Genomic DNA, 25,355 nt, shown 5'->3' on the forward strand with positions numbered 1-25,355 from the left:
GCAGGTCACTTCAGAAGAAACTAGTATCAGCAGTGTTTGGATTATTAAACAAATGTTATCTCAGTGCTAAAATGTCGCACAAAATCATTAGTTTGACAGTCAGGGATGTGAGATTCCCGACGTCTTTGGAGCAACACGGCTCAGATGCGATGGTAAGGAACTTGCTCGGGCTAATAATCAGGATACGTGTGCTCGCATTTGCAGTCACAAGTGAACTGACGCGAAGTGTAAAACCTATCTGTCTTCTTGTAACTTTCCACACTGCAGCACACTGACCCGGATTATTCGGCCGCATATGTGTCAATCGACACGGACTGCGGGTTGAAGGGCTACGGCCTCACATTCACTCTGGGAAAAGGGACGGAGATTGGTAAGAGTTACACAAGAGCGTCCATGATCCCCTGAAACGCACCTTTATGACACGCCCACTTAAATGGCACGAGCTGTTTGTAAAAATGTTGCTGATGCGTTCAAGTGCTCGAAACAAACTCCGAATTTTGAGCTGCTGCATCGAACTCCTTGAATAGGCTAATCATTTAATTTGTGAATTGGATGAAACACCGCATGAAAGCCGCATGGAACACAGTTAATGCCAAGGCGCGACTATTTTTTATTAATAATTTAGTGACATGCTTAATATTCAACATAAATAACTAGCTTGTACATAGCTCATACAAGCAAAGGAAAAACACAACATTACAGTAGGAACACAAAAGCAAAAACATAATTATGGCACATATACTATTTAATAATGAATTGGTACCATTGGGTAAAAAAAAAATCCCATGATTGTGACTGTACGGGAATCTATCATTTCCTTTCTCATGTGCCTGTCTGCACAGTTGAGCCGCACACCGCCATCTTGTGGTAATGAAAGTCAATACAATCAATTTTAGCCTCACCTCAAACACTAAACTACTGTAGTTCAGGAAAGTACAGTAAAGTTGTCTTATGGTAATGGTGGTTGTGGTGAAGTTGTGAGGCTGTGTTGAGCTTTCGTCCTTCCAGAGGCTGATTTTTATCGTTTGAAACCCCGCAGTGGTGTGTGCCGTGGAGGCCCTGACGGGACTGGTTGTTGGGAAATCCTTGGAGGAGATCGTGAGCGACTTCCGTGGATTTTACCGCCTCCTGACCAGTGATGGCCAGATGAGATGGGTACGAACAAGCAGAGAAACATACAAGTTATACTTACAACGACTTTTCTGTTCTGCTTCAATAACAGTAACGTTATCCGTCTTGTTCATAGCAACTTGTTGTACTTCTCTAAACATGGAGAGAGTGATTCACATCCTCTTATATCATTAAGGATTCCTTTAACTGCGTTTATTGTCATTTTAATGAGACATATGGCTTCTGTCTCCTCACCCAGAACATTATGATGATTCACGACACTTAATTAGATCTAAAAATAAGAGCCACGTAAATCCTGTTCTGTTACCGATTTCAGTTTAAAACCATTACTGCTGGATGTGCTGCTGAACTGTTCCCTCATGATATTGAAAGGACCCACATGTCCTCTAATCCGGTTTCTGCAAAGTTTTGATTAAGGCTGATGGGCCAAGACAGATAAATGTCTTTTTCAAGAAGAAGTGGCAGGTGTGTGCAGAAGAGGCTCTTAACAAAAAAAAAGCCACTTTTAACTGCAAAAGGTAAATAAATGTGAATGTTGAAGATCCCAAAGTCCTGGTTAATAATCATTTGAGCCAAATTGGTCAAAATGTTTAAACTCTGCCCACAAATGCATGTTTAAAACACCTTTTACTGTCTTTAATAACATATTTACCTCCATCAGGTCTCAATTTTGCTTTTAATTTTTCACATTCTACCTGCATGTCAAGGATGACTTTTTAAACTCTTGTCTGGACCAGTTAGGCCCAGAGAAAGGAGTGATCCACCTGGCCACTGCCGCAGTCCTGAATGCTGTGTGGGACCTGTGGGCGAGAGCTGAGGGCAAGGTGGGGACTGGCGTTATTAGAAAAACACCATTTCCTTCCACGTGTGCGACACGTCATGACTCACAGCCTGTTGTCATTGTTTTCCTGTAGCCGCTGTGGAAGCTGCTTGTTGACATGGTGAGTCAGGGGAAATGTCGGTGCTCGGTTTATGTCCGGGGTGTGATCACAAGGCAAACAGCAGGTCTGATGTGTGTCAATTCAGGATCCCAAGCAGATCGTCTCGTGCATTGACTTCAGATACATCACCGATGTGCTCACAGAGGAGGAGGCTCTAGGTGAGAACGGTTTATGGCGTGCAGTATATGTCTGGTCTTCTTTCCAAGAGGAGCCACAGACTCTTTCTGCTTCTCTTTTCTCATTCAGACATACTTGTGAAAGCACAGGAGGGCAAGCAACAGAGAGGTGAGCACACCAAAAAGAGTCATTAATTACATGGCTGAATGGGGTTTTTGCGGAATGAAATTGCCTCTTTAGAAACTAACAGGAGTGCTTTTAGCCTGCTAATATCCCCTGCGCTCCATGATTGCTCTATTAAAACACACCTCTCCTCCTCTTTTGGCCGCCAGAGCATCAAATGCGGAAAGAGGGTTATCCTGCCTACACCACCTCCTGCGCATGGATCGGCTACTCAGACCAGCAGCTCAAACAGGTGCTCTATAACACGTCATTTCTCAAGCTGGACAAATCCCATTCAAGTAACCACTGTGCTGTATGTAAGTTGTGTGTTTCTGCAGCTCTGCACAGATGCACTCAACAGCGGCTGGACCAAGTTCAAGGTGAAAGTCGGCGCGGATCTTCAGGATGACATACGCAGGTGCCGCCTCATAAGGCAGATGATTGGACCAAATAACGCTTTGGTACGGTTGTTTTTGCCCCCACCATTGTCTTACATTAGGAAATAAGAGTTTACCAAAGAGTTTTTGTGTTAGATGATCGATGCCAATCAGAGATGGGACGTACCCGAGGCCATCAGCTGGGTGTCCAGCCTGGCTGAGTTCAGACCGCTGTGGATCGAGGAGCCCACGTCTCCAGATGACATCCTGGGTCACGCTGCGATCTCCAAGGTGAGAGAGCAGGTCTAGATCAGACTCTTTAATTTACAGAGTCTCTTTGTAGTCACTTTGCATCCCTTTGTGGTCGTTTTTGTCTCTTTGTAGTTGTTTTGCATCCCGTTGTGGTCGCTAAAGATAGTCTTTTTTTGTAATTTTATTCTCTTTGTGGTCATTGTACATCTCTTTATAGACATTTTGTGTCTCTTTATAGTCATTTTGCATCCAATTCTGGTGGTTTTGTATGCGTTTTAAAGTTTTGTGCCTCTGTGCCCAGTGGGTCGCTGGGCCTGCGTTCAGTAATCCATCCATGGTTGAAGGCTGATAAAAGATATTTGATTTTGTTGTTTTAGGCTCTGGCTCCACTCGGGATTGGAGTGGCAACAGGAGAGCAGGTCAGAGCTCAAGTTTGTTCTAGCTTACATATAAACTGACTGATATTTCTAGTATTTATGTTTTCTAGTTGGGCAACTGTTTCCTCTCCAGTGTCATAACAGAGTCATGTTCAAGCAGTTCCTCCAGGCCTCGGCCCTGCAGTTTGTCCAAATAGACAGCTGTCGGCTGGGCAGCGTCAACGAGAACCTGGCTGTGCTGCTGATGGCCCACAAGTTCCAGGGTACAACTCATGGAAACACAACAGTCACACAAGAGTAACCTCTGATCTGTTGACTAAAAAAAAAGCTTGTTATTTTTGTCCTTTACCTCCAATTTGTAAGTTAAAATTTCTTCTATTCATTTATTTTAGTTTCCCCATTTTTTTCTTGCTCTTAGTGTAAGTGCAGTCATTGACCACCAAACATGCACATATATTCAGGACTGGATGGAGGACGGATCACTGGAAATGTTGCAATGGGAGAAAAGACAGAAAAGAAATGGTTTAACTTGTGCTCTGATTTAAAAAAGGCCAACTAAGGAGTTGAAAAACCAGATTACCTACTAACATGAGAAAAGTTTTAATCAATTTTATGAACCAAATGGAGGTAAAATTAAAAATGAAGCTTTTTTTATTATTGGAGATCAGAGTTTCTATTTGCTTTATTCAGCTCTATTTTTGATACATCTAAAAACCTTTTTTCAGTTTCAGAGCTCCATAGTATGCATCATACCCAAAGTGTAATATTTGTATAAAAACACGGCTCCAGTACACACACTGCTATGTTTCTCCACCCAGTGCCAGTTTGTCCTCATGCTGGAGGAGTCGGTCTCTGTGAGCTCGTCCAGCATCTGATCCTGTTTGACTACATCTGTGTCTCTGGAAGTCTCAGCGACCGGTATGAGCAGGATTTGTTTTTGTCACCAGTCAGATCTCTTGACTGTACCTGAGAAGCTCATCCTCCTCAGCACCAGCTTTTCTCTGTTTATTTTTTCCCTTCCAGAATGTGTGAATATGTAGATCACCTGCATGAACACTTCGCCAGTCCTGCGGTGATTCATGACGCCCACTACATGCCCCCCAAGGTAAGATGAAATATAGATGCTAAGTATTGCTTAAAAATTCATCTCTGCATTACAAAACGTTTACGTCTGCATTTCTAGCCTCAGGCTGCTCATTTGAGCACACTGTGCTTATTGTTCTCAGGACCCAGGATATTCTTGTGAGATGCTGGAGTCATCAGTGCAGAGACACCAGTACCCTGAAGGACCTGTATGGAGGCTGCACATAAACAAATGACTTCAACACTAAGGCTGTTAGATTTGTGATTAGACTTGTTTAAGTCGAGTGACTAATTAGCTTTAAACATTTCAAACTACTAGAGAAGAAGTGCAGCACACACTGCTGAGTTCAGGCCTTTGTAATATTAAATTGTGTTTTGCTGCTAGGCCCCTGTTGGGTAAATAATTCTGAACAAGCTGCCACAAACGTTAAGTCTTTATTTACAAATTAGATATTAGGAATATTTAAAATATGGAAAATGAAACACATCTAAATGGCATTTGCTTCAAGCAACCAAAACATCTCTTTTGTAGTAATCAAACTTCACACCAACAGTACGTTTCTGTCAGAACTTAATGAGGTTTAAAGCGTTTTTGTGATTTGGATGAACTGAACCATTAAAATCTCTCTCTCTCTCTCTATATATATATATTATATATATACATATACATGGAGTAACAGACACGCAGAGCAATGTGATATTAGACTCTCTAGCATTTTCTACACCCACCATATTTATCCCTCACCGCCATTAGAGGTGGGACTTTTCACACAGCCATCTGCATCTTGATGGCGGGATGAGGGTTGTAGTCGCAGATTTCAAAGTCCTCCGCATGGAAATCATCGATGCTCTCCACTTTTCTGAGGATCTTCAGCTTGGGGAAGGGGCGGATCTCCCTCTGAAGCTGCACATGTAGACAGAGGAGGTTGTGTAAGTTTGAAGTCGAGCAGAGGACGCGCAGAGACAGAAAACGGTCTTTCACTGACCCACCTGTACTTGGAGAGGTTCGATGTGGTTGACGTAGATGTGAGCATCTCCCAGGGTGTGAACGAAGTCGCCGGGCTGAAGGGACAAAATAAAACGCATGACGGGTGAGGTGACAGGTGAGCACACAACAACGCGCTAAAGATTGGACGAGAGTTTCTCACCTTGAGTCCTGTGATGTGCGCGATCATGTAGGTAAGAAGTGCATAGCTGGCGATATTGAAAGGCACCCCGAGGCCCATATCACCTGAGCGCTGGTACAGCTGACACGACAGCTCACCATCACACACGTAGAACTGACACAGGGCGTGGCAGGGGGGCAGAGCCATGAAGGGCAGGTCTGCAACAACATCAGAGGATGAAGATTTAAAATCATAGAACATCACTGTTGAAGAGCGCTCTTCTGCTGTCGGGAAGTGGTTTTAAATGCTCACCTTTGGGGTTCCAAGCGCACATGATGATCCGTCTGTCCTCTGGATTCTTTCTGATGGTGTCGATGACCTTCTGCAGCTGGTCAACACCTTGTCCTGTGTAATCTGTTGAGGGAGTGGATAAAACTGATCACTGAAGATCTGAAGCACAGTAATCTGTTACGTGTGTGTAGCTGCTGCTGTGCAATATCCTTACCAAAGCTGACCCATTTAAAGGAATAGTTTTACATTTTGGGAAATGCGCTTACCCGGTCTCTTGCAGAGTTTGAGCAATATTAACAAAATAATAACAAAAAGCATCCAATTAAAATGCTCACTAATACTTTTGTGTGACTAATTGACTGCATGACGCTGCACCAGCAGCATTTCCAGATGACCTTGATCATAAAACCAAATCCACATTTGTTTACCTTGATTGCTGTTTAAACTGAAGTGGAGGCTTGATGTCCAAAAATAATTATATAAAAGACAGAGCTGGCTGGAAACCTTCAAATAGGACTGAATGTGCAACTGTAAATATGACCTTGAGTAGATACCACACACACACTAACAAAACAAAAGGCCTTTGTCGCGGCACAGTAAACTGAGCGTGACCGTGACAAACTGTACCTGCATTCATGTTTGTGTACTCGGCACCGAAGTGCCTCCACTGGAAACCATACACAGGTCCCAGGTCCCCTTCCTCTCTATCTGTGAACCCAAGGTTGTCCAGGAAGGCCCGGGACCCGTTTGCATCCCAGATCTTCACTCCTTTAGCTGAGAGCTCCTTGGCATTTGTTGATCCCTGCAACAACACAATAAAGAAATATAAGTTGAGTGCATTTTAACTCAAACCCTCAAAGAAATAGATGCGAGCTGAAAGGGTCTTCAAAAAAAAATCATGTTTTCTCAGCAAACTTTTGAGGTATGTGGATATTTTCTGGTTTAGATATTTGAGATATTCAGATTTCTGAATCTGATACAACACAGCACAATGTCAGCCGTTTCCATAGAGACTAGTTTAGTGTTTGTGTTAGTTTGTAGTGTTTGGGTTTGTTTTTTTTTTTTTTTGTAACATGTCCTTTTTTCTAGATATGGTTAGGCCACAACCTATGCAATCAACTCCAAAACTATCTGCATGGCTACATACCAGGACAGAAAAATGAGAATTTTTTTTTTTTTAATCACTTGGGCTAATAAAAAAGGGTAAATCTTGTCTTATCATCCTCACCTTGATAAACCACAGCAGTTCTTCAAGGATCCCCCTCCAAAACACTCTCTTGGTAGTCAGCAAGGGAAACTGATCTGCAAATAAACAGGGACAGGTTATTTGACATAATTGACAACATACTTAATTATAGCCGTTTGACCACGTAAGTAAGTTGTTTGACCGATAAAGTATTTTTGAGGCTAACATAGATGTTGATATTTGAGTTTACCAAAGGAATAAGAAGTTGCATCAACTTATTTTTTTAAATTTTCTGCATAAACAATGAAAATTGTGACATATGCATGAGAGACTTGAAAAAAATGAACTCGTCAGCGCTCCCTGGTGGACAAACTGAAATGTTGACACCTGCTGAATTACCGTAAACATGTATTTGGCGTACTGCTGTTTTCACCACTTATCCATATAGGCTGACAACAATAATTTTGTTATTGTTACTTGAACACCACTGAAATTCAGAAATACTGAACTTCGTCCTCCACTACAAATATTTCAGTGCAGATTCAGATTTTCCAAATAAGATATGATCACTTCATAAAAAATCTTCACTGTTGAGTCATTCAACTACCCATTAGTGCATTAATCAGTTATAACAATCTCCACTTTGCATACCCAAAACATTAAAACGCTGTTACCCATTAATGCATGAATAACTATCATCCGATAGTATTTAGGACACTCTGAAAAGGGCAATTTTGCATAATTTACTTTGCTGATACTTCTGTGCTTTTCCTTCCTGATACTTTCGATGCAGGACTCTCTCTATTTAGGAGTATTTACACTATGGTGTAACTTTTACTGATGTGAATACTTTCTCCACCACTGTTTGTTTCCAGTATTCTAAACATTCACAGGAAATAGATGAAATACCGAACAACACGGAAGCTAACAAACCTCGCAGACTGTATCTGGCCTGAGCACCGAACACAGAGATGACTCCTGTCCCAGTTCGGTCTCCCTTCCTGCGGCCGTGCTGCATGATGTACTCGATCTGATCCAGATACCCGCGCTCATCACAGAAAACGCCGAAGTTCTTCTTCTCCGCCGCCGCCATCATGTGGGTGTCTTCCTCCTTTTTACTTCCGTCCTTTCTGTGCACCTCTTCGGTGTGTATATCTGAAGTGGCCGGCATGTTAGTGGATAAAAGCAGAGACGATTTCTGAGCAGCCCAGACAGACAAGTGATGTGTTGTTGTGTGTCACCCAGGATTTTTTCGCGGGTGATTTTGACGCTCTGACGCGTCCCATTGAACAGCCAATAGTGAGCCGGCGACTGCTTCCGGGTTGACAGAAATCTTGCGAGACTATCGAAAAAGCGCGCTCTACTTCCTTCTCAGTTTTTACGTCACACAAAAACTAAAACAGGAACCACAAAACTTTTAACAGTACTTCTTTCCACCATCAGCACCATGTTATATTTATGCTATTAAGACCTTTTAAGTAAAATTAGTTACTAAAAGATATACTAAATACTAGATAATAGATATTAAAATCTAAAAATACTCTGTTGAAAGTAAACCTTCCGCATTCAAAATCTTACTCAAGTAAAAATACATGAATATTATCATGAAAATGCACTTAAAGTATAAAGGTGAAAGTACTCACTATGGAGCTAAAATGGGCTCTGTCATTGTTACATGATTATATACTATACTATTAGATTATTAGTACTGATGCAGGCACATGTAAAGTGCATTTTAATATTGTAACTGGCTAAAATCAAACTAATTTTATTCATTTTTTTCTGTTCAAGCATCATAATATATAACAAAAAAATATTACAATACAGTACAATGAAATCAATATAGATCAATGAATAATATTCATAATAATGTAGAATAAAAATAGAATCATAAAACCAAGGTTTTTGTTTTTGCACAACCAAAAATACAGATTGTTCCAAAACCTGAAGAAAAACTAAAGCAGCAGAATGGGTGCTTCTGCAAATATTACATTCAAAATGACAGTGAAGGAGGTCATTAGTAGCTGTAGATGGCTTGTGACAAACATAACAAGAAACCTAATAACAGCTGGAGCAGAGTGTGCACAGTTTTATTGCAGACATTTAAAACCCTAAGAATTAACATAAGTGAAAAAAGAGCAGAAGCAGAGCGTGTAAAGATTGAGAGGTTTCAAGTTTTATAAAGATCAGCTTATTTGGTCAAGACAACTGGTACTGGAGTCATCAGTCAGTATCTGACGAGAATGTGTGAATATTCCATTAAAGAAAAAAAAAAGAAAATTGAACACAATTTAAACTGGAAAAGTCAACACAAGTCAGTCAAAGTTATATTATATATTCCCATATTAATATTCCTATGGTTACAAACACCAGTGATGCAGTGCATATGGATCCATTAATCTTTTAATTCAAAGTCAGGGAAGGGTGAAATTCATAATGGTTTCTTAGTTACCTCATCACTTTGGATTAAAACATATCATCCCATTTGCATTGTGTTTCTCAGAATAAGATTACATTTGAAGAAATGCTCAGGGATTTGTTGCAGCGTAAAGTTGGCAGTTTCAAATTAGCACAAAATTCATTTTGCTCAAATTCAATTTGGAGCTCTGCCAGGTGATGCTGGGAGCCAAACAATAAACTAAGCCACAACAGTGCCATGATCAAGACCTCGTATCTGCCGTTTATGGAGTGTCAGAGCTTCCTGAGCTACATACTGGATAAAAGCAGGGTCATCCACCTCCAGCTCTGCTGGGACTGAGACAGTTATTGGGGCAGAGTCCAGTAAGATTACAGCCACGATGCTGTCAGCTTCAGGTCTGATATTCTTCATCTGTTGCTGTGGATTCACCTGAAAAGGGAGATTGAGTTAATCAGTTCTTGATGGCAATAAAAGAAATTTTCTGGCTCACCTGCCAACAGCTGGCAGACTAAAATAACACCTAACAAGATCCCGCCAGCTAAAATAATGTATTATGTACAGAGTCAGGTAGGATGGAGTTTTAATTTAAACCTTATTCATTCATTTTAGAGATTAAGCCTATTATCTATGACAGACTTCAAATAACAGGATTATTTTGAATGCTCTTTGGCAAAGAAATTCACATGTTGCAGGTGGGTTTAACAGTAATCCTCGCTCGAGTTATCACGCAAAGAGAAATGCATTTGGCACTTCGCAGCTGTCTTAAGATCCCAAATTAAATACTGTTAGATAATTCAGATAAATCCACCGTTGCTGCAACCATACCGTGATCACGCTGAAGATGTTGTGTGGGTCCACGGTGCTGCTGGACAGCCGGCTGACCCAGCCGTACTTGTCATCCATGTCGCCGAGCCATCGCTGTGTGTCCGCCGTGTGTCTCTGAACCAGCTGCAGCCTGTCGTTGTACTGCTGACGGGAGGCGTTGAGCAGCATGTACATCTCCTCCATCTCAGAGTGTAACTGCTGCACACTGGGACACTCTGTAAGTACGTAAGATGACATGGGGAGAAGCATGCATGAATGTAGGTGTGCAAGTCAATAGCAGAAAAACTGCACAACTTCATGTGTCCCTTCATATACTGTGTTCTGTGATCTGCAGTCTCTCCTCCTTTTTCCCTTTGTCCTCCTGTGTTTTCCCCTGCTTTTCTCTCCTGTCTGTCTCTCCCCTGTCTGTAAGCCTTGTCTGTTACAGCAGGGTGGAGCCAACAGGTTGGGCCAAGCCTCCTCTCCTCCTGAGCACAGCTGCACTCAATCAAGCAATCAAGACTCACCTGCCTGCACAGTATTTAAGCACCAGGGTTTCCACCAGTATTTGGTGAATTATCTGCTTTCATATGTGGTAATAACAAAGACCTGAGAGAAGATGCTAAGTACCAGTATGTCAATTTTTTGCTTGTCTGTAATTTGCCTTCCTGACTCTCCTGTTTGTCTGTGCTCAGGTGCACCATGTTTGTCTGTGTTGACCCAAGGAACCTGGATCAGTCACTACTTGGACTCATCTCTGCACATTCTCCTAACATTCATTAAATTGTCTAACTTTTCTCCAGTCTCCTGTATTATCTGTCTGAGCGTCGTACATTGGGTCCTTAATATTCTAAAAATCATAACACTCAGCTTCTTAATGGTGAGCATTTCCTTTTCTCTTTTTTATATCCAGTCTAAAATAAAATATTTTTTTGTATTTTGGACTGTCAGTCAGACAGACCTGAATGCGCTCTGTATCATAATCATAAGCATTTTTGTTTTTTACATTTTATAGACTAGGCATTTAATTTAACAGTCTATGGCAGTCAACCAAATTACTGATAACTGAAATCATCAAAATATTACTCACAATGCTTATGATTACTAAGACTAGTTGACAAGATTTAAGACTTAAAAGTGAAGGAGGCTACGCTGCAGTTTGTGAAAGCCAGTCTTTAATTGTCCCTCTGGGTAAAAAGCTTAGTTGGACCAGAATATTATTTAAGGTCCGAATATATATCCCCATATGTGTAAGTGTTGGACAAGCACCTCAATAGATCTGGAACCAGTAGTGCTCACTGTTAAAACATGTTTTTTGTGCCAGTTATTTACCCTTTAAGAGATAATCTTCACATGTCTCGCACAAACTTTGGAGCTGCCAGCACTCTGATGCTTGTCTGCGGAGTCGTCTGCACAGGAGTCTGTTCTGGGTCTGTCCCAAAACAGAGAGTGGTCCTGTATCTTTGTAGATAAACACACAGGAGCACATGTTAGAATGCTTATCATTACTTTGCATGGGAGTGAATAAAGCAGATGTAAAGGTAGTGCTCAGACACCTCTGCTTGTTTGCTGGAAGTACTCCTCAGCTTCTTGTACCTCCTCGTAGACTTCAGCTGCTGTGGAGCTGAAATCTTCGAGCAGATTCCTCCCAAAGTCATAAACTGAATCAACGATGTGGTCCAGACCCACCATCCCGAAGAAGCCAGCGCTCAAGCCGCCCTGCATGGCTGACAGCGGGCTAGGCTGGAGCTGTGTGTTGAAGGCCGCCAGGAAGGAGCTGCCGAACACCTGTTGCATCCTTTTGACCAGAGCGACGCTCCGGTTGTGCAGGAGGCTGATGTTTGACAGCAGCTGGCTGAACGATGCATCTGCCTGCAGAAGCTCCAGATCCTCTTCATCCTCTGCGACCTGGTTCTCAGGTGAGTTGGTGCGACCGACGTTCTCCTCATTTTGATCATAATTCTGCTCTGTGGCTTCCAGCTGGGCGGCCATTTTCCTGAAAAACTCCTCCACCTGCAGACAGATTCACCATGTTTTCTGTTACAAATCAGTCTTTACTCTTACAATCATGAAGGATAAGACAATTATAATATATTTGCATTGAGGTCAAACCTTGAATGAGAAAGAGGTGAAGCCACGGCGACACGTAGAGGTGTAGAAGGCCTTACATGTGTCTTCAAGACAAGGTCGACACTCCTCAAAGGAAGATTTGGTTAAGTCTTGACACTGCTTCTCAGCCTCCTCTAGTTTGTGCTCTGTTTCGCGGGCCAGCTGCATCGCCCCCTGAAGGAACCCCAAAAACAGAGAACTCTGTCACAGATACATTACCTCTTAATAAGCCAGACAGGACGAGATGCGGTTTGGGGCCCTGGCACAAAGCTCCCGACTTTATTTTGAAATGACATGAAACAGATGAGTCTACAGACAGTTCATTTATCCTGACTGCTGTAAAACTGCACCCCGACTCCCACAACCAGCCTCACTCCCACATGCATTATTCACTGTCTGCTTTGAGGTTTCTCTGTGAGGCTTTGTGTGGCTTTGTCTTTATGAGGCAGAAAATATGTGATGGGCTTCAGAGTAACGCACAAAGACTGGCATGTGGCTGCTCAGGTCATATTCTGTGAAATGTTACAGTGTTTAAATGCAGTCTGACTTGATGGTGTTTTGATTGTGGGTTTCTTTAATAAGGAACAATTACTGCAAATATAATAGGTTTGCAGAGGCTGAGCACTTAAATGCAATCACAGAATCAGAACTGATACCTTCTTCTTGTCACTGCTGTGTCTCAAGGCGTCCATAAGATGTCTGTGCTTCTCCTCTTTTCTCTCCATCATCTCCTTCACCCGCTTCACCCCGAGTAAAGCCCGCTTTATTTCCTCATCAACATACTGCTCCCCTGCAGCAGACAGCTCTGCACACACACCAATGAAACAAGCTGTCATTCAGTTCTGCAACCGCTATCAGTGAGAAGTGCATTGAAGTGCTCTCAATTAATGAAGGCCTCACTTTTCAGCATGTCCTCGTTTGGTGGTGGAGAGTCAGCAGCACAGAGCAGGACTTCAGCGATGCAAAGGATCTGAACAAGCAGCCTCCTCATCCTCTCTGGAGCTCTGTGGAAAGTGCAGAACTGACTCATTATTCTGATATTGACTTAAGTGTCTGCCATGTAACCTGCCACAAGGTGGTGCTGTTTCTCAAGGATTTTAATTTAGAGGTCCTTTAAAAATGACAACCACTGTGTAAATTAACATAATAAGAATCTAATTATCACAGTGGTAAAAATGTTAGACTATCACCTCAGGGTCAAGCCAAATAAACATGTTTACCAAAAGAGTTCACCCTGAACTAAAGCTACTGCAGTCAACTAATCTTTCCGGGGCTGAAGTATCACATTGCATAACAAGGATAATAGCAATACTACTGTGCAACCAAATTATTTATTATAATTTAAATGATAATAGCTCAAATGACTACTTTAATCTTTGCTACAAAAGCTGTTCTAGCACCTATAGAGGTGGACTGTGGACATTCAGCAGCAGTAGGCAACCGTCACACTATTAGAATAGAAAAAGACAGAAAAAAACTGAAATAAAATGATAACATGAATCAAAGTCAGCACAAACTGCTCAGATAAAATAAATATGTCATATTGTAATTTCACTGCTAATTCTTCTTTTTTTGTATGTCCCTTTTTCCTATGTAAGTACATTGAGTGCAATGCTTAAACCGGAGTCAGATTCCTCGTATGTGCACATATACTTGGCCAGTAAAGCTGATTCTGATTCTCATTAACTTTCACTAAATACTGTATTTCCCAGCCTGCATGTGTCCCAAAATCAAACTTACTGGAAAATTAAAACTGTATTTGATGCTTCCTGTGAAGAAATACCTTCTCCAAGTGTTAAAGAGTGACTTATGGTGATCCTTGCATAACAGGAAGAAAAAATTATCGACATATTTACCTTGACAACTATGAAAACATCAGACTCCAGAACAAAAGCAGCAGGTTGAGCCGGGGAGCGCAGAGTGAGGCGTCTGCATCCTCAAAGGATTGTGCTATTTTTATGGATCTACTCACCAGCACAGATCCTATTAGTGTGTTTGAATTATTAAGCCTTACGAGCACAGCATAACTACAGATTAGCTTAAGACAGGCTTTACTGCACAGTTAACATTACATGCTCAGTTGTTTGCAGGCCTATCTCACTTAATTGTCTCCCACATACTCCAGAGCCCCTCTCAGGTAAAACATTCTGCTCTAATCTCCATCAGACCGACAGTAAGCCTGAGCTCCCTGCAGAGACCTGGCACTCACTGGCGTGGTCCCTGCTAAGATCTGTACTGTCGGCCACGAGAGGAGCAGAAGAACTGCAAGTGCAAATAAGCATGATAATTCAAAAGCACTAAAGAGGAAACCAGAGTGTTTGCAACTTCTAACTTTTACTACTCACCATGTCCTGCTTACTCTTCGATCTTAAAAGCAAGCTGTAGAGTTTTACATTTCTGGATGTATTTTTTTCTGCCGTTCCAGGCATCAATTTCAATACGAACACTCAAATCTCTGAACAGCTTGGTTAGCTGTGATTTAAAGGGGGTATTTCTGTGATTTAGTATGGCACATTCATAAAGGCCTTGTGAGAGGCGGATTTAAGCAGCAGAGGCTGAGATATTGTGACTTGTGGTTGGTAAAGCCCCAGAAACAGTGCAGCTGGATAGTGTTGTTCATTAGACCCTCCCTGCCTCCTGAGCTCCCACTTCTTTCAAACCCTGCACTTCAAGTTTCTAACGCAGTTAAAAATGTTCAAAACCACACACTATGTGGTCCTTTAGGCTTTATCTGCTTTATCTCAAGCCATAATTGAACTCTTGAAAGCCTCTTCAGGAGACAAATTAAAGAAATAAACTACATGTAAGTGACACTCACAGTGCTTTTACAAGTTCTTCAGGTCCGTGAAACAACATGTCACTCCAACATCTCCCATAGGTGTCGAGCTGGGTTGAGGCCTGGTGAATATGAAGGCTGCAGCATATGATACACATCATTTTCATGCTCATAAGACCCCTCAGTCGACCCTCATGAACTGTTCAAAACCATATGGATCTGTTATGTTTCTCCACTTGTTTATTCAGCTTTTTCTCACTTGGCCCTATATTGTATAAATATGTCAATCCGTGATGAGCGCGTGGAGAGACAGTTGGAAGTTGATGGATTGATCCTCCAGGTCAAATTTATTTCAATAATCTGCATAATAAGTATGACAAAAAAAAAAAAAAAACTATGGACTGATAAAACGGACTTTTTATTACTTAAAGTAGCTAAAATCAATATTTTCATATTAACAATGGATCACATGATTGCTTATATCGGAAAGGTCTTGCCCGACTCTGCTGTTCCCTTCAGCTCTGCAGAGTGTTTTAGCATCTTTCAGCTCATTGTTTTGCTTTTTCAGCCCCTGACTTCACTGTTTCGGTTCACTGCTCTCACAGTATTGTTTCCAGCTGTTGCAGGCAGCTCTGCTAAACTGGCTGTACGCTACCTGCCTAAAACCAAATGGCAGACAGACATAGTGAGGGGCTAGCTGGTGAACATAGTGGAGCATTTAGCAGCTTAAAAAATCCAGATATTTCCCTCTGGAGAGGCCAAAACAGAGCTAAAAGAGAGTGAATAAATTGCTATGTAACTGCAATAAGCAACGGTTTGGCAAGTGCAAGTTTAAATAAAGCAGCTACAATGGGACAAGGGGATACCACAAGGTAGCTCACTATCCCCCTTAACTTTTATGCTATGAATGCTAATTTACCAGCAGAGAACTTCATGTCATTGATATAAATCCATTTTAGACTTTTCTGCATGTTACTTATCTGACATAATCTAAAACATCCATCATCCTGTGTCAGCACTGTAAAAGAAAAAGTCATGCTGCTTCCTGTTCTTCTGGCCTCTGCCGCCAGCGACTCTCCCCTGCAGCACACGAGACAATCCGAGCTGCTCTTATCACGATATCTAAACATGGCAGCAGCGTGGTAAATGTGGAATTCCTCTGTGCTTTCTCAGCCCCTCTGTTAATCTGAGCCCACCGCTGAAAGCCATGACCCAGCAAATGAGGTCCCAACCCCTGAATGAGGACCAGCAGGAGCAGGGCTGTAAGATACCTGACCCTCAGCTGCTTTTTATCAGCTCGTCACGATCCCTATCTGAGCCCTAATACCAGCCCGCTGCTCCAATTATAGCCGACAGTAAAATAACAGTTTTGAAGCCTTTAGGAAAACAAGTAATTAGTCGCTTTTTATCATCGCAGGCTGGTCTGGAATCTAATATGTGGTGGACTGGGTCAGACTTGAGCTATTAGTACTGAGCCTGGGTTTGAAGGCTCTGTTATCCAAAGAAAGAAGAAAAACAGATCTGAGTTTGATGTTTGTGTTGCGTTTTTCTGCAAAGCTGGGAGGACTGTGCGGCGGAGGGAGTTTGCGTTTTCTGTGTCTTTGTCCCATAAATCAATTGGTTTGAACTGAGCGAGTGTAAATGTGACCCAATGACACTGAGCTGCACTGTGAGGACACAAGAGTGGGTCTGTCTAACTTCTTTGATGTGAGATGCAGCTGTTTTCTGCCTTTGATCAGTGATCTGCATCTGCAGGCTGGAGAGATTATGGACACAGGAACTGTTGAAATTATCACTGCACCTGGAGGAGCTAAAGGGAAATGACCGCCGGTGAACCTTACAGTCTGATTTTGATAGATTACGGACGGTCTTGGCTGTCACTGGGACCATTTTATGCAATAGAAATGATTGCTATGTGCAAAAATCTATATCATCTTATAAAAAAACCATGAGGGATATTACATATCACAGAAAAGCAAGTCTGTTTTGTAAATGAAACATCCATACCAAGATATATAAAGCAAATGGTAAATGTATTAAGCCTGATACAGATAATATAGCACTAAAATTCAAAAATCTACATCTTAATCAGGTGGTTTTTGTCTACAGTTAAGTCAAAGAAATGTTATAAGAATTAAGCCTAGAATCCTTCTTGATTTTAATAAAGGGAATTTAGGGAATTATTGAAAGAAAAAAAACTTGAATATTTGTAGATTTTGCAGTTTTAGAGGAATGTCAGATTACTGTGATAAAACAGTTGATAAAATACCTCAAACCCCACGATTAACCTATCATTGAGTACCACAGAGAGGTCAAATGGCCCTAAAGGAATATCATATGAATATGAAGGTGTGTTTTCATCCTTAAAGGAAATGAGCTGTGAAAATGTAAAAACACAGGAACTGCACTGAAATGTCGCCGTTTCGGTGTCGCTCCACCTCCCCAAACCTTTGAAATTATCTTTAATGGGTACCAGATTTTCACCCGGGGACGCGATTGCCATCAACCCCCAGTAACTTAATCTCATCTCCGGCTGGATTAGTACTGCAGCGCCGCACGATGTCCTCGCGGGTCTGTGGTGCTGAAAGCAGCCCGCACCTCCTCCGTCCCTGCCGGGGGAGGCGCAGCGGGGGAGGACGGGACTGTCACTGGTATGACCTGAACAGACGGAGCGGGACTGCGGTTGTGGTTACATGTTACTGTTGACGATGTAAAGTTACAAAGAGAAAGCTGGAGGGAAGGGGAGGAAAAACCGGAAACGATGCACACCAGCCTTCAAAATAAGAGCAGTTTTTTGTAGGTTGACCTTCGCTTTGAAGGGGGAGAAATTTGTGTTTCTGGGAAAACTTTTGGTCCATATCAAGTGTAATATTACAGACCTGTTACAACTGTGAAAATGTAAAAGCATAGCTAATTTTGATATGACGTTAATCCATAGAAACCCATCCAGATACACACTCCACAATAACACAAGCATCATTGCCCGTAAAGACAGACCAGAAGACACAGTTCAACATTTTGACAAATAAATACAATTTTCTATCTTTCTGAGAGTTGAGAAGATTGAAACTGTCCTACTAACTGCTATGTCTGTTCAGTAAATAAGGCAAAGTAAGGTTAGCCAGTTAGCTTAGCTTAGCAAAAAGACTAAAAAAAGGGGGAAGAGCTACACAGCGAGAAACACCTCACCATTCCTCGAAATTAATTCTTTTGACTGAAGAATATGGCAGCCTCAAGATTTATGTAGATGACGCTGCACTTCGACCTGAAGTTTGTAATGAAACTGTTACTTACTGTGTGAGTCCCTGTGATGTAGCTGAGCTAACAGCTCGACTACGAGGGGTTCTGCACTGTGTGATTCTATGGCGGAGTGTCAGTGTATGTAGCTAGCTGTAGCTAGCTGTAGCCATGGCCACGCTGCTGCCAACATTTGTTTGACAGCTCAACTGTCTTTTAAAGCTCTGAATTAGTTACCTGTGGACCGATGTACGACATTTGAAAGAAGATATAGTTAACACGTGTAAATATAAAGTTAACAAAGATTTGGTTAACAAAGTGTAAAAAAGATAATTAGCATTTTCTGGTTGGGAGCAGTTGCTAGGCAACTGGCAGAGAATCCATGAACGTCCAGTAAGCTAGATGCTAGCTTCAATAAAATGGTAAATTTTGTTTTGTTTGTTTAAATTTTATGTAATTAAACAAACAAGAAATATCGCCCTTAATAGTGAGCTTTAGAGGTCCTGGTTGGCAAATTTTGTTGCCTTTCAACTTTTGCTTTTCTCCATCTTTCCAATCTTTATGCTAAGCTAAGATAACCAGCTGCTGGCTTCTATAGCTTCACGTTAAACAGACCACTCATCTATGTCCAGGTAAGAAAGTGATATAGCACACTTCCAAAAATGTTAAATTATTCCTTGAGTGGGGAGTTTGTGGTGGAATGTATTCAGATAAAGGCTAAATAGCTAAAGTGGAAATAAATGAGAGGTTTAAATAAGCAACTATTTCCTTAGCAGTGACTCTTTTTTGAAATACTGTGTTGGATTACGACACACTGTGGCTTTCTCTGCGGCATCACGGCAACAAAGACGATTTAATTCTGAAAGCGACACAGGAAGTGCAGTGTGTCGGTCTGTGTGGTCTGTCTTTACACTGGCACCAGACTGCACTCCTTCAGCGCAGCGCTGCTGGACAAAGCTGAACATCACATCGCTCCTGCAACAACTTCTGTGAAGCAAAGCGAGCGAGGGCACAGAGACGATGGGATTTTAAACTGAGGAGCATAAAGACATACTTTTAGTGTCATTATTTCTTTTGTTAGCGTGCGTCGTTCTCCGTGGAGCAAGTTTACACCTTTGCGCTGGATGCTGAGATGCGCAGAAAGTGACAGGGGTCCTCATCTCTTCTACAGTCCTCAACGAGTTAGAAAACGCCATGAAAGGTACGTTGCCTTTACGTGCAGCTGTGTATTGGCAGATAACTCTCTTTTGATTCGGACTATGCGTGTTCCTTTGTGGTGCGCGATTCACATCTGGATGACATTACGGTACTGCGGTGCAGAAGTTGTGAAATACTGCAGACTTTTTTCTTCTCTTCCACCACTTAGTTGCATCCCATTGAAGTATATAAAAGGGCAAATAATGTTTGCACAATTAGCCGGTGTATCTGGTAAAATGCCATCTGGAAAAATCCCGCATTAAAGTTGTTGAATTTTTGATATTTGAGAAGGGGTCAAGATGCATTTTCCCAAAAAAAAAAAACAACAAAAAAACAAAACAAAACAAAACATAATCATGCTAAAGAATAGATTCCGCATGACTGATGATCACCAGTTAACACCACTTCATCACTAACTTGTGCTTACACATCAACCAGTAGCTCTTCCAGCAACACACTGCATTTGCAGCATCTATAATTACAATATTTTATTCAATTACCAAGAGAAACTGAGGTGAAATACCTGAGTCGCTTGGCACTAGGGACTCTTCATCTATTCTAACCCCCTCTGACCCCCCACCAACAAACACACACTCAGCTCATCCCTCCCTGTCTCCCCTGTCACCCCCCTCTGCCCCATCTGGTTACCATTACCAGTGATGTTCTCTGAGCTCTGCCCCAGTCTTCAGTGTAGTGCAGCAGAGTGTAATTAGAGTTTACTGTCAACAACCCAGAGAAACCGCAGCCTGTGGCTTTTACAGTTCTCTGGACCTCCTATCTCCACACACACACACACACACACACACACACACACACACACACACACACACACACACACGATGCTCCACTATCTGCAACCTAATGCCTCGTTGGCTGCCTCCACTCTGCTAAACTCTATCACTATATTCAAGGATAACATTATGAATTCTTGGCTCTGTGCAGCTGCCCTGTTGTGTTCCTGTCTGTTTTGTTTGTGGAGTCCCACCAACTGCTTTACACACAGCGTAGCCCCCATAGCGTGAGTATGACCTATTTACATCATGTTTCTGATTATGTCACACAGACGACTTTGCAGACGAGGAGGAAGTACAGTCTTTTGGATACAAGAGGTTCGGTGAGTGAAAAGTCCTTTTTCTTCAGGTGGAAAAGAGAAAAGCCGACACACTTGGAGCTCCAATCATAAAACTTTTACTGTGTTCAGAATAAGCTGTTGTGAATTCACGCCACTAAGTGTGTGGGCTTGACTCTTTTCCTCTTTTCTGCTGTTACTTACCTTTATATTTACGGGCATGTAGCTCTAACTGAAACGTCCAGTCAACATAAAAGACACGCTTTTCATGTCAAGACTGTCCTCATCTGTCCTGATATTTGGCTCGGTCGCTAATGGTTCTGCAGGGTTTGGGTTGGACATAAATGTGGCTGACAGCCTGTGAGGTCCAGCTCACCACAGGCCCGACGACTGCTGACAGAGCTCACCAGATCAAGAAGCTTCGGAAACTCTCTTCTCTCTTTTATCCACTTAAATTAAGCCACTTAAACACACTGACTCACACAAACATGCCCCGGGACCTCAGAAATGTGCAGTTACCCAAACTGAACTTGTCGTCGACATATATCTTTCTTTTGTGGTGCGACAGGCAGACACAGCTCACATGCGTTTGGTTTGTGCACAAGTGCACTCGTTCAGCTCGAAGGATGCAGCCTGGCACCTTCTTCAAGTTCATTTACAGAAGCATTCCCAGCAGGCTTTTACACTGGTAGGGAACCAGGAAAGATCAGGATGATAAGCATAAAAAAGCTTAGAGGGTCAGTTCACCCAAATTACAAACACTCAAGCCATGCAGTGCGTACTTGATGTATTCTTCCCAGTTCTGATACATCTGTCACTGATGTTTTTGCCTCCAGTATAATGGAGGTGATTAGACTTTGTTAGTGATGCTCAAATGCTCATGAATACAACTCTCCAGAGGAGGGCTGTGCCGACTGAACAAAACCCTCAGTTTGAATCTAATTCTACAAATGGTGTAATACTGATTATATTAGTGTCGCTTCATCTTTACCTGCAACTGTGCAGAAATTCTGTGTTTAAACAGAATGAGTAGACATGAATAAAAGCCGTGCAGAAGGCAAATGTTGATTTAGAGTTCGAATGAGTGAAGCTTTGAAGCTTTAAGCTGTTCCAGACAAAGTGTCCCCATTACTCTGGATAATCCACAGAGCTCACCATCAACAGGTTGTCTGCTAAACAAGGAGCTCCTGTGACTCCTAAAACATGTCTTTTTCTAATTTTGACAAACTGGCCCTTTAAAATTTCAATCTCTGGCCTCTTTTGTCTTCTGTGGCAACTGTAATGTGGTCTGTTCTGGCCGTCCCCTTTTCTTCTGTTATACGACGCATTTTTAGGCACATGTCTTACTGTCGCACGGGACATCAATGATGCACAATCTCACCATCACAAATAAGGATCAGTTCGAGTCGCTGCTCCTTCAGCCTGCAGCTGCTGGATTACGTTTCCCATCAAGTGCTTTTGGATAAAGAAGAAAACCCTGGCAGCAAAGGGCAAACACTGTGTCACACACACACTCAAACACATCGTTATTGCTCTCCTTGGAGACGGAGCGCGTGCCCCATCACCGTTATGTCGCTTCAGCATTGATTTGGGATCAGGAGCCTCCGTGTCTCTGTATTCAGGGTGTTGCTGCAGGATGAGTCACTCACACACAGGCCGGCCGAGGTCCATGAGAGTGGATGTGAGGCAGCAGACAGCAGCGGCACCGTCAGAGACGAGTTCAAACTGTGTTAAAACACGATCTCTTTCATCCGGGTCACCCGAGTAGAGGCATCCTGTTTGTCTTTCTCTGTGAGCGCGTGCGAGTCCCGCTCATGGATTAGATTAGGGAGCTTTGGGAAGGGAGCCAGATCCAGCTCACTTTTAACTTTATTCAAATGAACTCTTGACATTCAGAGGAGTCGGAAGAGAGAGCGGCTGAGCTCCGAGCCGAGTGCTGTTGGCCCTCGCTGTTTGGAGGGGTCCGCTCCGAGGGTCCGCCTCACCGCTCCAGAGGCTTTGTTGTGCAATAGAGTCGTATTCATGCAAGCCATCAAATTTTCCAATATTAGCACTGTAATGTCAGTTCTCAGGGGAAAACAAGCGGTTATTTCCTCTCTGCATGTTTTGCTTTAATTCGCTGCAACCTCCCAGGAGACGGATCGTGTTTAAATTGTTGTGATGTGTGGAGGCTGTGACAGTTCTCAAAGGAGGACGACTTGACACAGACGCAGAGAACACTTAATCCGGTTTTAAGTAGTGTACATGTGTAAGAAACATACAACCCAAGTGGGCTTTTCTTTTTCTTTTAACATGCACATTTCAAATACTTTGCATTACTGCTGATTTCTAAAGTCTTCCACAAGTGTTTCCAGCCATTGACTTCCACCAATTCCAGCACGCAATGAAAGCCATTTTGCTGTGGTTTGAAACATGGATGCATTTTCCATCAGCGGCTATTTAGCCACTTTTATTTTTCGGTCACAGTTGCATGACTATTGTGCCGTATTGCAGCTGCACACAGGGACTGTTTTGACTTCCAATATTAGCAAGTTAACTGTTGAACAGCTTCGCATAAGTTAACTAAGTTGCCAAGAAAGCAGTGGCTGTCGCTCAGCAGGTACAGTCCGCTAATCACAAGGTTGGTGGTTCAAACCCCGCTCCTCCTGTCCCCTTGTCGAGGTCTTAAAGTTGATCAAGACTCTTTTCAACTGCATGACCAGAAAAATATAAGGTTCACCATTTTGAATGATCAATTTCAAGTGAAGTTTCAAGCCTATGCAAGTTCTTTTTCATACCTTGCTAGAATGATTAGAAGTCAATGTTTGCTGAAGTCTGTCTTAAAACTCATGATATTTATGGAACATGGACTCCAGTATTGTAAATGATAGACGACTTGTGGCTAATTGCTAAAACGTGCAAAATCCCTGTGGTCTTTGCAACAAGTTGCCTCAGCTTTGTGGCATAAAGAATTGGGAGTCAGATCGTTTGTGTGCTTCATAAATTATCTAAAGCTGCATTAGGAAAGATAAAGGAGCAATAAAATACCATATGGTCTGATGGCTGGCTTCATCTATATCCTCCGACTCCTTGAATTTCAAGAGTTGATGTGCGCATCTCACTTTTGTAATAACATCTGACACAGCTTTGAGTTTCCTCGCTGCTTTGGCTGTGATTCATCCACACCAACAAACACAGGCCGACCTCCAGCCTTTCTCTAAAGACCTTTGGAAGGTTTGCATTGAAAAGTACAACGTGAAAAGTCAACACACATGTGCACGTAATACATTGTGACCATGCTGCTGAAATATCTGTAAAAGCACCTTTGGGGTTGTTTGCATATTTGCTGACATGCAAAGTAACGAATCAGGGAACATCGGAAAAAACCCAATGGGGAAACACACTCATGCACGCACACACACACACACACACAACAAACTGAACTGTTTTTGATTCTCTATCTTACACAAACGTCATCCAGAAGGCTTTATACATCATGTATATTTACACAAATAGACACACATTTTTCCACCCGTTTGTATAGTGGAAATGCACAACACACACACACACACACACACACACACACACACACACACACACACACACCAGTACGTTCACTGAGTGAATTCATATGGTAATCCCATCTCTCCTCCTGCCAAGTCGAAGCCAGGCCGGAATTGCTTCCACAGTGCTCCAGGTTTAAACATATTTATTTTTCAGTGGGGGGTTGACATAAGAAGGCCATCAGAATAAAACAGAAATCTACCTGAGCTTTGGCTGAACTCTTGCAGTCCCCTTTAGAGCTGTTATAATCATCGGCCATTGGCTCGACTCACACCATGAACCCTCCAGTCATAAAAACCTTGTAACTATAAAGTTTATGTCATGTCTTTGTTAACGTGGCAGCGTAGTCCTGCACACACGTAAAATCTCAGGGAGAATGATGCTGCATAACAAATAGCAACAAAAATCAGTACGAAGGTATTAAAGCTGAAGTATTTAGACTAAAAAGATCTGATTCCAGTACGAAGGTCACTGAGAGACTTCAGGTGTAGCTTTTGGTTCAACGTTGGTGAACTCTGAGACACGATGGTCCACTGTTGACCAGCTGCAAATGGTCTTGACACCAGATCTTTGAGGAAAGAGAGACCTGGAAAATCCAACACGGAGGACGTTCTCACACTAGCTTTGTCTCATAATCCAGTTTCATATGACCCTGCTCTGCCAAACTATAAACTGCTCCACAATAGAGATGTGGCGGGTTTGCAGTCAGCTGTCCAACAGGAGTGGATGATACTCCCTTAAAATAAGTGCATTAACTTTTATTTTGGTAGTGACTTGGAGGTAACAAATCAACATGCTGCTTATTTTGTGCAAATGCTCACTTGTATTTCACTTTTGTCTGGTTTGACAGCACAGTTAAGAAGCAGCTCCTGGTTTGACTTGTATTTCCTGACATATGAGTGCCTTGTTCTCTGTTCCAGTTCAACAGCAAAGAATATTTCAACTATTGGCATCCATGAGGTTGGGGTGTCATATATTCAGTATCAATCATCAGTATTTATTACTCTCTGTTTTTGTGTATTGAACTCACAGCGAAGTGCAACAAGTTCAGGCGCATATGTGACGAAAATCACGATATAACTTCTGGCGATAATGTCAGCAAAATACTAGTGGCACCCAATGGAAGCAGTATTAGCGCTAATGTCTGAGACAGCAGTCGGGTTTTCTGACTAATGGTA

At 42.2% G+C, this 25,355-nt stretch overlaps 3 protein-coding genes and 1 pseudogene across 6 annotated transcripts; 2 read left to right on the plus strand and 2 right to left on the minus strand.

Moving 5' to 3' along the window:
* The first annotated feature begins 14 nt into the window (after positions 1–14).
* enosf1 (enolase superfamily member 1) lies at positions 15–5,074 on the plus strand. Of its 4 annotated transcripts, none has more exons than XM_041961223.1 (15): positions 15–152; positions 268–370; positions 1,040–1,155; positions 1,869–1,955; positions 2,046–2,072; positions 2,158–2,230; positions 2,319–2,357; positions 2,522–2,604; positions 2,690–2,812; positions 2,885–3,019; positions 3,358–3,399; positions 3,491–3,620; positions 4,176–4,275; positions 4,381–4,462; positions 4,584–5,074. In XM_041961223.1, the coding sequence occupies exons 1-15, from the start codon at positions 72–74 to the stop codon at positions 4,674–4,676; spliced, it is 1,314 nt and encodes a 437-aa protein (XP_041817157.1). In that variant the 5' UTR covers positions 15–71; the 3' UTR covers positions 4,677–5,074. The 4 variants fall into 4 exon arrangements, with proteins under 4 accessions (XP_041817157.1, XP_041817158.1, XP_041817160.1 ...); XM_041961224.1 differs by having other exon boundaries at positions 2,903–3,019; XM_041961226.1 differs by lacking the exon at positions 15–152 and having other exon boundaries at positions 356–370; positions 1,873–1,955.
* Positions 4,862–8,269, minus strand: tyms (thymidylate synthetase). Its single transcript, XM_041961227.1, has 7 exons — positions 7,957–8,269; positions 7,066–7,139; positions 6,465–6,639; positions 5,859–5,960; positions 5,589–5,764; positions 5,431–5,502; positions 4,862–5,344 (listed from the first exon to the last, which is right to left on the minus strand). The coding sequence occupies exons 1-7, from the start codon at positions 8,192–8,194 to the stop codon at positions 5,207–5,209; spliced, it is 975 nt and encodes a 324-aa protein (XP_041817161.1). The 5' UTR covers positions 8,195–8,269; the 3' UTR covers positions 4,862–5,206.
* Positions 8,270–9,216: 947 nt separating this feature from the next.
* On the minus strand, positions 9,217–14,320 carry LOC121624174 (clusterin-like protein 1). Its single transcript, XM_041961808.1, has 8 exons — positions 14,212–14,320; positions 13,256–13,359; positions 13,012–13,160; positions 12,359–12,529; positions 11,803–12,259; positions 11,579–11,707; positions 10,268–10,482; positions 9,217–9,871 (listed from the first exon to the last, which is right to left on the minus strand). The coding sequence occupies exons 2-8, from the start codon at positions 13,344–13,346 to the stop codon at positions 9,662–9,664; spliced, it is 1,422 nt and encodes a 473-aa protein (XP_041817742.1). The 5' UTR covers positions 13,347–13,359; positions 14,212–14,320; the 3' UTR covers positions 9,217–9,661.
* A 5,035-nt stretch (positions 14,321–19,355) lies between these two features.
* LOC121623913 overlaps positions 19,356–25,355 on the plus strand; it is a 37,247-nt pseudogene continuing 31,247 nt past the window's right edge.

This window comes from Chelmon rostratus, chromosome 20, assembly GCF_017976325.1.
Source record: "Chelmon rostratus isolate fCheRos1 chromosome 20, fCheRos1.pri, whole genome shotgun sequence".
In the NCBI taxonomy this organism is placed as follows: Eukaryota; Metazoa; Chordata; class Actinopteri; order Chaetodontiformes; family Chaetodontidae; genus Chelmon; species Chelmon rostratus.

What these genes read in the sequence shown, in the direction of transcription:
- enosf1 (XM_041961223.1), top strand. Translation starts at nt 72, where the DNA reads ATGTCGCACAAAATCATTAGTTTGACAGTCAGGGATGTGAGATTCCCG. An exon ending in GGGAAAAGGGACGGAGATTG is followed by an intron (nt 371 to 1,039) that starts GTAAGAGTTACA and finishes GAAACCCCGCAG; the next exon opens with TGGTGTGTGCCGTGGAGGCC. An exon ending in GGGCGAGAGCTGAGGGCAAG is followed by an intron (nt 1,956 to 2,045) that starts GTGGGGACTGGC and finishes GTTTTCCTGTAG; the next exon opens with CCGCTGTGGAAGCTGCTTGT.
- tyms (XM_041961227.1), bottom strand. Translation starts at nt 8,194, where the DNA reads ATGCCGGCCACTTCAGATATACACACCGAAGAGGTGCACAGAAAGGAC. An exon ending in GGCCAGATACAGTCTGCGAG is followed by an intron (nt 7,140 to 7,956) that starts GTTTGTTAGCTT and finishes GTTTATTTGCAG; the next exon opens with ATCAGTTTCCCTTGCTGACT. An exon ending in TCGAACCTCTCCAAGTACAG is followed by an intron (nt 5,345 to 5,430) that starts GTGGGTCAGTGA and finishes CTACATGTGCAG; the next exon opens with CTTCAGAGGGAGATCCGCCC.
- LOC121624174 (XM_041961808.1), bottom strand. Translation starts at nt 13,346, where the DNA reads ATGAGGAGGCTGCTTGTTCAGATCCTTTGCATCGCTGAAGTCCTGCTC. An exon ending in ACAGCAGTGACAAGAAGAAG is followed by an intron (nt 12,530 to 13,011) that starts GTATCAGTTCTG and finishes GGGTTCCTTCAG; the next exon opens with GGGGCGATGCAGCTGGCCCG. An exon ending in ACATCTTCAGCGTGATCACG is followed by an intron (nt 9,872 to 10,267) that starts GTATGGTTGCAG and finishes CTCCCTTTTCAG; the next exon opens with GTGAATCCACAGCAACAGAT.